This window comes from Scyliorhinus canicula, chromosome 6 (assembly GCF_902713615.1).
Source record: "Scyliorhinus canicula chromosome 6, sScyCan1.1, whole genome shotgun sequence".
NCBI lineage: Eukaryota > Metazoa > Chordata > Chondrichthyes > Carcharhiniformes > Scyliorhinidae > Scyliorhinus > Scyliorhinus canicula.
This window is the reverse complement of record NC_052151.1, coordinates 340,002-353,775: the sequence shown is the minus strand read 5'-3', so window position 1 is coordinate 353,775 and position 13,774 is coordinate 340,002. Positions and strand designations below refer to the sequence as shown.

The window sequence follows — 13,774 nt, the reverse complement described above, 5'->3', positions numbered from 1 at the left end:
TGCAGAAATGTCCCCACCTGTTTTTTGAGAAAGTCCCAAACCTGGAGGTATCTGAAAGCATTTCCCGGGGGGAGGCCAAACTTCTCCAGCGCCTGAACGCTGGGGAAAGTCCCATCTATAAACAGGTTAATGCACAATCAATGGACACGAAACATGGATAAAGTCCGAACGATAGGCTTTAATACACAAGAAATGGATCCGGCAGCAGACGTATAGAAGAATGGCTGATTGCCGGGGAACACAGGTTCTTATACAATGCCTCGTAGGCGGAGCTACCTACCTCTCAGCCAATCGGCTGAGAGGCACATGACATACCTGGGCCAATGGGCAGCGAGTTCTCTGCAACAATGGCAGCTCACACTCCCAGGTACCGTAATACCCCTAGTCATACTACCACACAGGTCCCCCATCCTTCTAATGCCTGCCCGATACCAGCCTTGAAACCCCCCCGTCTATCTTACCCAGAGCAAATCTATGGTTGTTCCGTATCGGGGTCCAAACTGAGGCCCCCTCCTCCTTCCTGTGCCTCCTCCACTGACCCCAGACCCTCAGTGCTGCCGTCACCACCGGGCTTGTGGTGTACCATGCCGGCGAGAATGGCAGCGATGCCATTATTAGTGCCCCTCGGATGGTGCCTTTGCATGACGCCACCTCTAACGCCCCCACGCCGACCCCTCCTCCATTACCCACTTCCTAATCATGGCCACATTCGCCGCCCAATAGTAGCTGCTAAGTTTGGCAATGCCAACCCCCCCCTCCCGGCTACGCTCCACGCTCCAAGAATAGCCTTTTGACTCGCGGGGTCTGATTTGCCCACACAAATCCTGTGATAATCATGTTCACCCGCTTGAAAAAGGATTCGGGGATGAAAATGGGGAGGCACTGAAAGATGAATGGGAATCTGGGAAGAACCGTTACCTTCACAGTCTGCACCCTTCCCGCCAGGGAAAGCGGGAGCATGTCCCACCTTTTGAAGTCTCCCTCCATCTGCTCTACAAGCCGACAGATTGAGCCTGTGTAGGACATCCCAGTTCCTCGTCACATATACCTAAATATCGAAAGCTCCTCTCCACTATCTTGAGCGGGAGCTTCCTCCTGGCCCCTAGCGTGGATTACAAACAGCTCACTTTCCCCACTTCAACTTGTACCCCGAGAAGCTCCCAAAGTCCCCCAGGATCCGCATAACATCCCCCATCCCCTCTAGCGGGTCATCCGTGTAAAGGGAAACCCAGTACTCCTCCACCCCTGGACCAGCCCCCTCCAGTTCCTCACAGTCCTCAGCGCTGTGGCCAATGGCTCAATTGCCAGGGCAAATAGCAACAGGGACAGGGGCACCCCTTCCTCGTCCCTCGGTGCAGCTTAAAATACTCCGGCCTCAGCCAGTTCGTGGATACACTCGCTACGGGGGCCTGATACAGTAGCTTGACCCACCCTATGAATCCCTCCCCTGAATCCCTCCCCGAACCCAAACCCACCCAACACTTCCCACAGGTACTCCCACTCCACCCTGTCAAAGGCCTTCTCTGCATCCATTGCAGCCACTACTTCTGCATCCCCTCCCTCCGAGGACATCATAATAATATTCAGGAGCCTCCTCAATTTGGGGCTTGTTTAGCGCAGTAGGGGCTGGTTTAGCTCACCAGGCTAAATCGCTGGCTTTTAAAGCAGACCAAGCAGGCCAGCAGCACGGTTCGATTCCCGTACCAGCCTCCCCGGACAGGCGCCGGAATGTGGCGACTAGGGGCTTTTCACAGTAACTTCATTGAAGCCTACTCGTGACAATAAGCGATTTTCATTTCATTTCATTGTGTTCAGTTGCCTGCCCTTGCTGAAACCCCTCTGGTCTTCCTCGATCACCCGCGGGGCACAGTCCTCTATTCTGGTGGCCAGAAACTTTGCCAGCAATTTGGCGTCTACATTCAGGAGCGATATCAGCCGGTAGGACCCCCATTGAAGCGGATCCTTCTCCTTCTTTAAAATGAGCGAGATCAATGCCTGTGACATCATCGGGGGGGGAGGGGAGGGCTCCCCTCTCCCAGGGGGGGGGCTCCTCTCTCCCGGGGGGGGGGCTACCCTCTCCCAGGGGGGGGGGCTCCTCTCTCCCAGGGGGGGGGGGCTCCTCTCTCCCAGGGGGGGCTCCCCTCTCCCAGGGGGGGGCTCCTCTCTCCCGGGGGGGGGGGGGCTACCCTCTCCCGGGGGGGGGCTCCTCTCTCCCGGGGGGGGGGGGCTCCTCTCTCCCAGGGGGGGGCTCCTCTCTCCCAGGGGGGGGGCTACGCTCTCCCGGGGGGGGGCTCCTCTCTCCCAGGGGGGGGGGGAGGGACCCTCTCTCCCAGGGGGGAGGGCTACTCTCTCCCGGGGGGTTCCTCTCTCCCAGGGGGGAGGGCTCCTCTTTCCCAGGGGGGGGAGGGCTCCTCTCTCCCAGGGGGAGGGGGGCTCCTCTCTCCCAGGGGGGAGGGGGGCTCCTCTCTCCCAGGGGGGAGGGGGGCTCCTCTCTCCCTGGGGGGAGGGCTCCTCTCTCCCGGGGGGGGGGGGGGGGAGGGCTCCTCTCTCCCAGGGGGGGGGCTCCTCTCTCCCAGCGGGGGGGGGGGGGGGGGCTCCTCTCTCCCAGGGGGGGGGTCTCCTCTCTCCCAGAGGGGGGGGCTCCTCTCTCCCGGGGGAGGGCTCCTCTCTCCCAGGGGGGAGGGCTCCTCTCTCCCAGGGGGGGGGGGGGCTCCTCTCTCCCGGGGGAGGGCTCCTCTCTCCCAGGGGGGAGGGGGGCTCCTCTCTCCCAGGGGGGAGGGCTCCTCTCTCCCGGGGGGGGGGGGGGGGGAGGGCTCCTCTCTCCCAGGGGGGGGCTCCTCTCTCCCGGGGGGGGGGGGCTCCTCTCTCCCAGGGGGGGGGCTACACTCTCCCGGGGGGGGGGGGGGGGAGGGCTCCTCTCTCCCAGGGGGGGGGCTCCTCTCTCCCGGGGGGGGGGGCTCCTCTCTCCCAGGGTGGAGGGTTCCTCTCTCCCAGGGGGGGGCTCCTCTCTCCCGGGGGGGGGGCTCCTCTCTCCCAGGGGGGGGGGGGGGGAGGGCTCCTCTCTCCCAGGGGGGGGGCTACTCTCTCCCGGGGGGGGGGCGGGGAGGGCTCCTCTCTCCCAGGGGGGGGGGGGGAGGGGAGGGCTCCTCTCTTCCAAGGGGGGGGGCTCCTCTCTCCCAGGGGGGGGGCTCCTCTCTCCCAGCGGGGGGGGGAGGGGGGGGGGGAGGGCTCCTCTCTCCCGGGGGGGGGGGGGCTCCTCTCTCCCAGGGGGGAGGGCCCCTCTCTCCCAGGGGGGGGGGCTCCTCTCTCCCGGGGGAGGGCTCCTCTCTCCCAGGGGGGAGGGGGGCTCCTCTCTCCCAGGGGGGAGGGCTCCTCTCTCCCGGGGGGGGGGGGGGGGGGGAGGGCTCCTCTCTCCCGGGGGGGGGGCTCCTCCCTCCCAGGGGGGGGGGGCGGGCAGGGCTCCTCTCTCCCAGGGGGGGGGGGGGAGGGGAGGGCTCCTCTCTCCCAAGGGGGGGGGGGCTCCTCTCTCCCAGGGGGGGGGCTCCTCTCTCCCAGCGGGGGGGGGGGGAGGGCTCCTCTCTCCCAGGGGGGGGGGGCTCCTCTCTCCCAGGGGGGGGGGGCTCCTCTCTCCCGGGGGAGGGCTCCTCTCTCCCAGGGGGGAGGGCTCCTCTCTCCCAGGGGGGGGGGGCTCCTCTCTCCCAGGGGGGAGGGGGGCTCCTCTCTCCCAGGGGGGAGGGCTCCTCTCTCCCGGGGCGGGGGGGGGGGAGAGCTCCTCTCTCCCAGGGGGGGGGGCTCCTCTCTCCCGGGGGGGGGGGGGGGGCTCCTCTCTCCCGGGGGGGGGGGGGGGGGGCTCCTCTCTTCTTCGCCTTGTTAAAGGTTCTGAGCTGGAGTGGGCTTAGCAGCTCCGAGAACTTCTACAGAGAATCCGTCCGGACCCGGGGCCTTGCCCGACTGCATGCTTGCCAGCCCCTTAACTACCTCCTCCAACTCAATCGGGGCCCCCAGCCCCTCCACCCGCTCCTCATTCACCCTTGGGTACCTCAATCGATCCATAAATTGCTTCATCCCTTCCCCTCCCCTCGGGGGTTCGGACTCGTACCGCTTCCCGTAGAACACCTTGAAGATTTCATTGATCCTCTCTGGGCTCAACACCGTGTTACCTTCCTTATCCCGCACTCCCCTGATCTCCCTGGCAGCCTCCCTCCTGCGCAGTTGATGCGCCAGCATCCTGCTGGCTTTCTCCCCATACTCGTACACTGCCCCTTTCACCTTCCTCAGCTGTGCCTCCGCCTTCCCCGTGGTCAGCAAATCAAACTCCGCCTGTAATCCCCAGCACTCCTTTAGCAGCCCCTCCCCGGGGGGCCTCCGCATACTTCCTGTCTACCCTAAGTATCTCTCCCACCAGCCTCTCCCTCTCCGCCCTCTCCCTCTCCTCTCTGTGGGACCCAATAGAGATTAACTCCCCCCTGATGGCCACCTTCACTGCCTCCCAAACCGCTGCCACTGTTACCTCCCCCTGTGTCATTCGTTATCACATAGTTCTGAATGCTTCTCCTTATCCGCCCACACACCTCTTCATCCGCTAGCAGCCCCACATCCAGTCTCCAGAGAGGGTGCAGCCCCCAGTCGCAGGTCCTCCCGATGTAGGGCATGGTCCGAGACCGCAATGGCCGGATACTCAGCCCCCTCCACCCTCGGGATTAACGCCCTGCTCAACACAAAGACGTCAATCCGTGAGTAGACTTTATGGATGTGGGAGAACAAGGAGAACTCCTTCGCCCGTGGCCGCCCGAATCTCCACGGGTCCATGCCCCCCAATCTGATCCATGAACTCCCACAGGGCCCTGGCCACCGCCGGCCTCTTTCCCGACCTGGACTTAGACTGGTCCAGCGCTGGAACCAAGATCGTATTAAAGTCCCCCCCCCCCCCCCGATCAAGTTACTTGACTCCAAGTGTCGGATCGGTGCCAGCATGCGCCTCATGAATTCCGAATCATCCCAGTTCGGGGCATACACGTTCACCAACACCACCCAGGCCCCCTGTAACCTGCCACTCACCATTATATACCTGCCCCCCCTTGTCCGCCACAATGCTCCCTGCCTGAAACGCCACCCGTTTACTAATCAGAATTGCCACCCCTCTGGTCTTTGAGTCTAGCCCCGAGTGGGACACCTGGGCCACCCATCCCATCCTTAACCTCGCCTGGTCAGCGAGTTTTAAGTGCGTCTCCTGTAGCATTGCCACGTGCACCTTCAACCCCTTTAGATGCGAAAACACGCGGGACCTCCTGACCAGCCCGTTCAGGCCCCTCACGTTCCACGTGATCAGCCTGGACGGGGTGGGACGGTTGACCCCCCCCCTCTCCCTGCCGACTAGCCACCTCCCTTTTTCGGCCAGCCACGTGCCCCCCGCTCGCTCCAGCCCCCCCGCCGGAGGCCCCCCCAGCCCGACTCTCCATCCATTCCCAACAACTGGCTCCCCATCGGTCAGCAAAGCAGCACCCCTTCCACCCCCAAGCCAATCACCCGCTCAGCACTCCGCCCCCCCCCCCCCAACCGCCCCCCCCCCCCCCCCCCCCGCCACTGCTCCCCTCCGGTGCAATACAACAAACTGTGTCGAGAATCATTCCCACTAAACACTGTTCCCATCTGGATGTTCCTCCCGAGAGTACCTGTTCCCATCCGGATGCTTCTCTCCCAGAGTACCTGTTCCCATCCGGATATTCCTCTCCCGGAGTACCTGTTCCCATCCGGATATTCCTATCCCGGAGTACCTGTTCCCATCCGGATATTCCTCCCCCGGAGTACCTGTTCCCATCCGGATGCTTCTCTCCCGGATTACCTGTTCCCATCCGGATATTCCTCCCCCAGAGTACCTGTTCCCATCCGGATATTCCTCCCCCGGAGTACCTGTTCCCATCCGGATGCTTCTCTCCCGGATTACCTGTTCCCATCCGGATATTCCTCCCCCGGAGTACCTGTTCCCATCCGGATGCCCCATGCCCGGAGTACCTGTTCCCATCTGGATATTCCTCCCCCGGAGTACCTGTTCCCATCCGGATATTCCTTGCCCGGAGTACCTGTTCCCATCCGGATATTCCTGTCCGGAGTACCTGTTCCCATCCGGATATTCCTCCCCCGGAGTACCTGTTCCCATCCGGATATTCCTCCCCCGGAGTACCTGTTCCCATCCGGATATTCCTCCCCCGGAGTACCTGTTCCCATCCGGATGTTCCTCCCCCGGAGTACCTGTTCCCATCCGGATGCTTCTCTCCCGGAGTACCTGTTCCCATCTGGATATTCCTCCCCCGGAGTACCTGTTCCCATCCGGAAATTCCTCCCCCAGAGTACCTGTTCCCATCTGGATGTTCCTCCCGAGAGTACCTGTTCCCATCCGGATGCTTCTCTCCCGGATTACCTGTTCCCATCCGGATATTCCTCCCCCGGAGTACCTGTTCCCATCCGGATGCCCCATGCCCGGAGTACCTGTTCCCATCCGATATTCCTGTCCGGAGTACCTGTTCCCATCTGGATATTCCTCCCCCGGAGTACCTGTTCCCATCCGGATATTCCTTGCCCGGAGTACCTGCTCCCATCCGGATATTCCTGTCCGGAGTACCTGTTCCCATCCGGATATTCCTCCCCCGGAGTACCTGTTCCCATCCGGGTATTCCTCCCCCGGAGTACCTGTTCCCATCCGGATATTCCTCCCCCGGAGTACCTGTTCCCATCCGGATGTTCCTCCCCCGGAGTACCTGTTCCCATCCGGATGCTTCTCTCCCGGAGTACCTGTTCCCATCTGGATATTCCTCCCCCGGAGTACCTGTTCCCATTCGGATATTCCTCCCCCGGAGTACCTGTTCCCATCCGGATATTCCTCCCCCGGAGTACCTGTTCCCATCCGGATATTCCTCCCCCGGAGTACCTGTTCCCATCCGGATATTCCTCCCCCGGAGTACCTGTTCCCATCCGGATGCTTCTCTCCCGGAGTATCTGTTCCCATCCGGATATTGCTCCCCCGGAGTACCTGTTCCCATCCGGATATTCCTCCCCCGGAGTACCTGTTCCCATCTGGATGCTTCTCTCCTGGAGTATCTGTTCCCATCTGGATATTCCTCCCCCGGAGTACCTGTTCCCATCCGGATGTTCCTCCCCCGGAGTACCTGTTCCCATCCGGATATTCCTCCCCCGGAGTACCTGTTCCCATCTGGATATTCCTCCCCCGGAGTACCTGTTCCCATCCGGATATTCCTCCCCCGGAGTACCTGTTCCCACCCGGATGCTTCTCTCCCGGAGTACCTGTTCCCATCCGGATATTCCTTGCCCGGAGTACCTGTTCCCATCCGGATGCTTCTCTCCCGGAGTACCTGTTCCCATCCGGATATTCCTCCCCCGGAGTGCCTGTTCCCATCCGGATATTCCTATCCCGGACTACCTGTTCCCATCCGGATATTCCTCCTCTGGAGTACCTGTTCTCATCCGGATATTCCTTGCCCGGAGTACCTGTTCCCATCCGGATATTCCTCCCCCGGAGTACCTGTTCCCATCCGGATATTCCTCCCCCGGAGTACCTGTTCCCATCCGGATATTCCTCATCCGGAGTACCTGTTCCCATCCGGATGCTTCTCTCCTGGAGTATCTGTTCCCATCTGGATATTCCTCCCCCGGAGTACCTGTTCCCATCCGGATATTCCTCCCCCGGAGTACCTGTTCCCATCCGGATATTCCTCCCCCGGAGAACCTGTTCCCATCCGGATATTCCTCCCCCGGAGTACCTGTTCCCATCTGGATATTCCGCCCCCGGAGTACCTGTTCCCATCCGGATGTTCCTCCCCCGGAGTACCTGTTCCCATCCGGATATTCCTCCCCCGGAGTACCTGTTCCCATCCGGATATTCCTCCCCCGGAGTACCTGTTCCCATCCGGATATTCCTCCCCCGGAGTACCTGTTCCCATCCGGATATTCCTCCCCCGGAGTACCTGTTCCCACCCGGATGCTTCTCTCCCGGAGTACCTGTTCCCATCCGGATATTTCTTGCCCGGAGTACCTGTTCCCATCCGGATGCTTCTCTCCCGGAGTACCTGTTCCCATCTGGATATTCCTCCCCCGGAGTACCTGTTCCCATTCGGATATTCCTCCCCCGGAGTACCTGTTCCCATCCGGATATTCCTCCCCCGGAGTACCTGTTCCCATCCGGATATTCCTCCCCCGGAGTACCTGTTCCCATCCGGATATTCCTCCCCCGGAGTACCTGTTCCCATCCGGATGCTTCTCTCCCGGAGTATCTGTTCCCATCCGGATATTGCTCCCCCGGAGTACCTGTTCCCATCCGGATATTCCTCCCCCGGAGTACCTGTTCCCATCTGGATGCTTCTCTCCTGGAGTATCTGTTCCCATCTGGATATTCCTCCCCCGGAGTACCTGTTCCCATCCGGATGTTCCTCCCCCGGAGTACCTGTTCCCATCCGGATATTCCTCCCCCGGAGTACCTGTTCCCATCTGGATATTCCTCCCCCGGAGTACCTGTTCCCATCCGGATATTCCTCCCCCGGAGTACCTGTTCCCACCCGGATGCTTCTCTCCCGGAGTACCTGTTCCCATCAGGATATTCCTTGCCCGGAGTACCTGTTCCCATCCGGATGCTTCTCTCCCGGAGTACCTGTTCCCATCCGGATATTCCTCCCCCGGAGTGCCTGTTCCCATCCGGATATTCCTATCCCGGACTACCTGTTCCCATCCGGATATTCCTACCCTGGAGTACCTGTTCTCATCCGGATATTCCTTGCCCGGAGTACCTGTTCCCATCCGGATATTCCTCCCCCGGAGTACCTGTTCCCATCCGGATATTCCTCCCCCGGAGTACCTGTTACCATCCGGATATTCCTCCCCGGAGTACCTGTTCCCCTCCGGATGCTTCTCTCCTGGAGTATCTGTTCCCATCTGGATATTCCTCCCCCGGAGTACCTGTTCCCATCCGGATATTCCTCCCCGGAGTACCTGTTCCCATCCGGATATTCCTCCCCCGGAGAACCTGTTCCCATCCGGATATTCCTCCCCCGGAGTACCTGTTCCCATCTGGATATTCCGCCCCCGGAGTATCTGTTCCCATCCGGATGTTCCTCCCCGGAGTACCTGTTCCCATCCGGATATTCCTCCCCCGGAGTACCTGTTCCCATCCGGATATTCCTCCCCCGGAGTACCTGTTCCCATCCGGATATTCCTCCCCCGGAGTACCTGTTCCCATCCGGATATTCCTCCCCCGGAGTACCTGTTCCCACCCGGATGCTTCTCTCCCGGAGTACCTGTTCCCATCCGGATATTCCTTGCCCGGAGTACCTGTTCCCATCCGGATGCTTCTCTCCCGGAGTACCTGTTCCCATCCGGATATTCCTCCCCCGGAGTGCCTGTTCCCATCCGGATATTCCTATCCCGGCCTACCTGTTCCCATCCGGATATTCCTCCCCTGGAGTACCTGCTCTCATCCGGATATTCCTTGCCCGGAGTACCTGTTCCCATCCGGATATTCCTCCCCCGGCGTACCTGTTCCCATCCGGATATTCCTCCCACGGAGTACCTGTTCCCATCCGGATATTCCTATCCCGGTGTACCTGTTCCCATCCGGATGCTTCTCTCCCAGAGTACCTGTTCCCATCCGGATATTCTTCCCCCGGAGTACCTGTTCCCATCCGGATATTCCTGCCCCGGAGTACCTGTTCCCATCCGGATATTCCTCCCCCGGAGTACCTGTTCCCATCCGGATATTCCTATCCTGGAGTACCTGTTCCCATCCGGATATTCCTCCCCCAGAGTACCTGTTCCCATCCGGATGCTTCTCTCCCGGATTACCTGTTCCCATCCGGATATTCCTCCCCCGGAGTACCTGTTCCCATCCGGATGCCCCATGCCCGGAGTACCTGTTCCCATCCGATATTCCTGTCCGGAGTACCTGTTCCCATCCGGATATTCCTCCCCCGGAGTACCTGTTCCCATCCGGATATTCCTCCCCCGGAGTACCAGTTCCCATCCGGATATTCCTTGCCCGGAGTACTTGTTCCCATCCGGATATTCCTGTCCGGAGTACCTGTTCCCATCCGGATATTCCTCCCCCGGTGTACCTGTTCCCATCCGGATATTCCTCCCCCGGAGTACCTGTTCCCATCCGGATATTCCTATCCCGGAGTACCTGCTCTCTTCCAGCGGCTGCATGAACTCTGCACGTCCTGTTTCTCAAACATGTCCACCCAATCAAATATAATAATAATAATCTTTATTGTCACAAGTAGGCTGACATTAACACTGCAATGAAGTTACTGTGAAAAGCCCCTAGTCGCCACATTCCGGCACCTGTTCGGGTCACAGAGGGAGAATTCAGAATGTCCAATTCACCTCACAGCACGTCTTTCGGGACTTGTGGGAGGAAACCGGAGCACCCGGAGGAAACCCACGCAGACACGGGGAGAACGTGCAGACTCCGCACAGACAGTGACCCAAGCCGGGAATCGAATCTGGGACCCTGGCGCTGTGAAGCCACAGTGCTAACCACTGTGCTATAGCCGCCTTTCCACCCTGAGACACAGTTACAAATCATACAGATCCCAAAATGTATCCTCATTCCCATGTGGATGTGATCCGCTTTAATTCAGTTGATGTTCTTACACCATAATCCCTATTCCAAATTTGGGATCTTGGGATCTCCAGCCTGTCACGTAGCTGAGAGTCTCTGTTGCATAAGTCTGTAGTTGCGAAGATCCTGCTGGGAGACAGACGGTTGGAGGGTGGCGATGGCCATCTGAAAATCCTCGGGCTTCAGAACCAGGTCCGACTCCTCTGTGTCCAGGCCTGTGAGAACAAGGAGAGGTCCATCAGCAGAGCGAGGCATCACAGCAATCACCTTAACACCAGCAAATATACAGCCACGGCGATCCCTATTCACCACCGGCCTGACAGCCACGGCGATCCCTATTCACCACCGGCCTCACAGCCAGGGCGATCCCTATTCACCACCGGCCTCACAGCCACGGCGATCCCTATTCACCACCGGCCTCACAGCCACGGGCGATCCCTATTCACCACCGGCCTGACAGCCACGGCGATCCCTATTCACCACCGGCCTGACAGCCACGGCGATCCCTATTCACCACCGGCCTGACAGCCACGGCGATCCCTATTCACCACCGGCCCTGACAGCCAGGGCGATCCCTATTCACCACCGGCCTGACAGCCACGGCGATCCCTATTCACCACCGGCCTCACAGCCACGGCGATCCCTATTCACCACCGGCCTCACAGCCACGGCGATCCCTATTCACCACCGGCCTGACAGCCACGGCGATCCCTATTCACCACCGGCCACGGCGATCCCTATTCACCACCGGCCTGACAGCCACGGCGATCCCTATTCACCACCGGCCTGACAGCCACGGCGATCCCTATTCACCACCGGCCTGACAGCCAGGGCGATCCCTATTCACCACCGGCCTCACAGCCACGGCGATCCCTATTCACCACCGGCCTGACAGCCACGGCGATCCCTATTCACCACCCGGCCTGACAGCCAGGGCGATCCCTATTCACCACCGGCCTGACAGCCACGGCGATCCCTATTCACCACCGGCCCCACAGCCACGGCGATCCCTATTCACCACCGGCCTGACAGCCAGGGCGATCCCTATTCACCACCGGCCTGACAGCCACGGCGATCCCTATTCACCACCGGCCTGACAGCCAGGGCGATCCCTATTCACCACCGGCCTGACAGCCACGGCGATCCCTATTCACCACCGGCCTCACAGCCACGGCGATCCCTATTCACCACCGGCCTGACAGCCACGGCGATCCCTATTCACCACCGGCCTGACAGCCACGGCGATCCCTATTCACCACCGGCCTCACAGCCAGGGCGATCCCTATTCACCACCGGCCTCACAGCCAGGGCGATCCCTATTCACCACCGGCCTCACAGCCAGGGCGATCCCTATTCACCACCGGCCTCACAGCCACGGCGATCCCTATTCACCACCGGCCTGACAGCCAGGGCGATCCCTATTCACCACCGGCCCCACAGCCAGGGCGATCCCTATTCACCACCGGCCTGACAGCCAGGGCGATCCCTATTCACCACCGGCCTCACAGCCACGGCGATCCCTATTCACCACCGGCCTGACAGCCACGGCGATCCCTATTCACCACCGGCCTGACAGCCACGGGCGATCCCTATTCACCACCGGCCTGACAGCCAGGGCGATCCCTATTCACCACCGGCCCCACAGCCAGGGCGATCCCTATTCACCACCGGCCTCACAGCCAGGGCGATCCCTATTCACCACCGGCCTCACAGCCACGGCGATCCCTATTCACCACCGGCCTCACAGCCACGGCGATCCCTATTCACCACCGGCCTGACAGCCACGGCGATCCCTATTCACCACCGGCCTGACAGCCAGGGCGATCCCTATTCACCACCGGCCTGACAGCCACGGCGATCCCTATTCACCACCGGCCTGACAGCCACGGCGATCCCTATTCACCACCGGCCCCACAGCCACGGCGATCCCTATTCACCACCGGCCTCACAGCCAGGGCGATCCCTATTCACCCACCGGCCTACAGCCACGGCGATTCCCTATTCACCCACGGCCCTCACAGCCACGGGCGATCCCTATTCCCCACCGGCCTGACAGCCACGGCGATCCCTATTCACCACCGGCCTGACAGCCAGGGCGATCCCTATTCACCACCGGCCTCACAGCCACGGCGATCCCTATTCACCACCGGCCTGACAGCCACGGCGATCCCTATTCACCACCGGCCTCACAGCCACGGCGATCCCTATTCACCACCGGCCTGACAGCCACGGCGATCCCTATTCACCACCGGCCTGACAGCCAGGGCGATCCTATTCACCACCGGCCTGACAGGCCACGGCGATCCCTATTCACCACCGGCCCCACAGCCACGGCGATCCCTATTCACCACCGGCCTGACAGCCACGGGCGATCCCTATTCACCACCGGCCTGACAGCCACGGCGATCCCTATTCACCACCGGCCTCACAGCCACGGCGATCCCTATTCACCACCGGCCTCACAGCCACGGCGATCCCTATTCACCACCGGCCTCACAGCCACGGCGATCCCTATTCACCACCGGCCTGACAGCCACGGCGATCCCTATTCACCACCGGCCTCACAGCCACGGCGATCCCTATTCACCACCGGCCTCACAGCCACGGCGATCCCTATTCACCACCGGCCTCACAGCCACGGCGATCCCTATTCACCACCGGCCTCACAGCCACGGCGATCCCTATTCACCACCGGCCTCACAGCCACGGCGATCCCTATTCACCACCGGCCTCACAGCCACGGCGATCCCTATTCACCACCGGCCTCACAGCCACGGCGATCCCTATTCACCACCGGCCTCACAGCCACGGCGATCCCTATTCACCACCGGCCTCACAGCCACGGCGATCCCTATTCACCACCGGCCTCACAGCCACGGCGATCCCTATTCACCACCGGCCTGACAGCCACGGCGATCCCTATTCACCACCGGCCTGACAGCCAGGGCGATCCCTATTCACCACCGGCCTGACAGCCACGGCGATCCCTATTCACCACCGGCCTGACAGCCACGGGCGATCCCTATTCACCACCGGCCTGACAGCCACGGCGATCCCTATTCACCACCGGCCTCACAGCCACGGGCGATCCCTATTCACCACCGGCCTGACAGCCACGGCGATCCCTATTCACCACCGGCCTCACAGCCA

At 61.4% G+C, this 13,774-nt stretch overlaps 2 protein-coding genes across 2 annotated transcripts in view; both read right to left on the bottom strand.

Annotated features, from left to right (window-relative positions):
* Positions 1-5,632: 5,632 nt before the first annotated feature.
* LOC119966904 (uncharacterized protein FLJ40521-like) lies at positions 5,633-7,411 on the bottom strand. Its single transcript, XM_038798861.1, has one exon. The coding sequence runs from the start codon at positions 7,409-7,411 to the stop codon at positions 5,633-5,635; it is 1,779 nt and encodes a 592-aa protein (XP_038654789.1).
* Positions 7,412-10,702: 3,291 nt separating this feature from the next.
* The window catches only part of LOC119966903 (uncharacterized protein PF11_0213-like), a 33,293-nt gene continuing 30,221 nt past the window's right edge, over positions 10,703-13,774 (bottom strand). The window contains exon 6 of the mRNA XM_038798860.1: positions 10,703-10,891. Within this exon, the coding sequence (XP_038654788.1) occupies positions 10,703-10,891 (189 nt within the window). The remainder of the gene's footprint in view (positions 10,892-13,774) is intronic.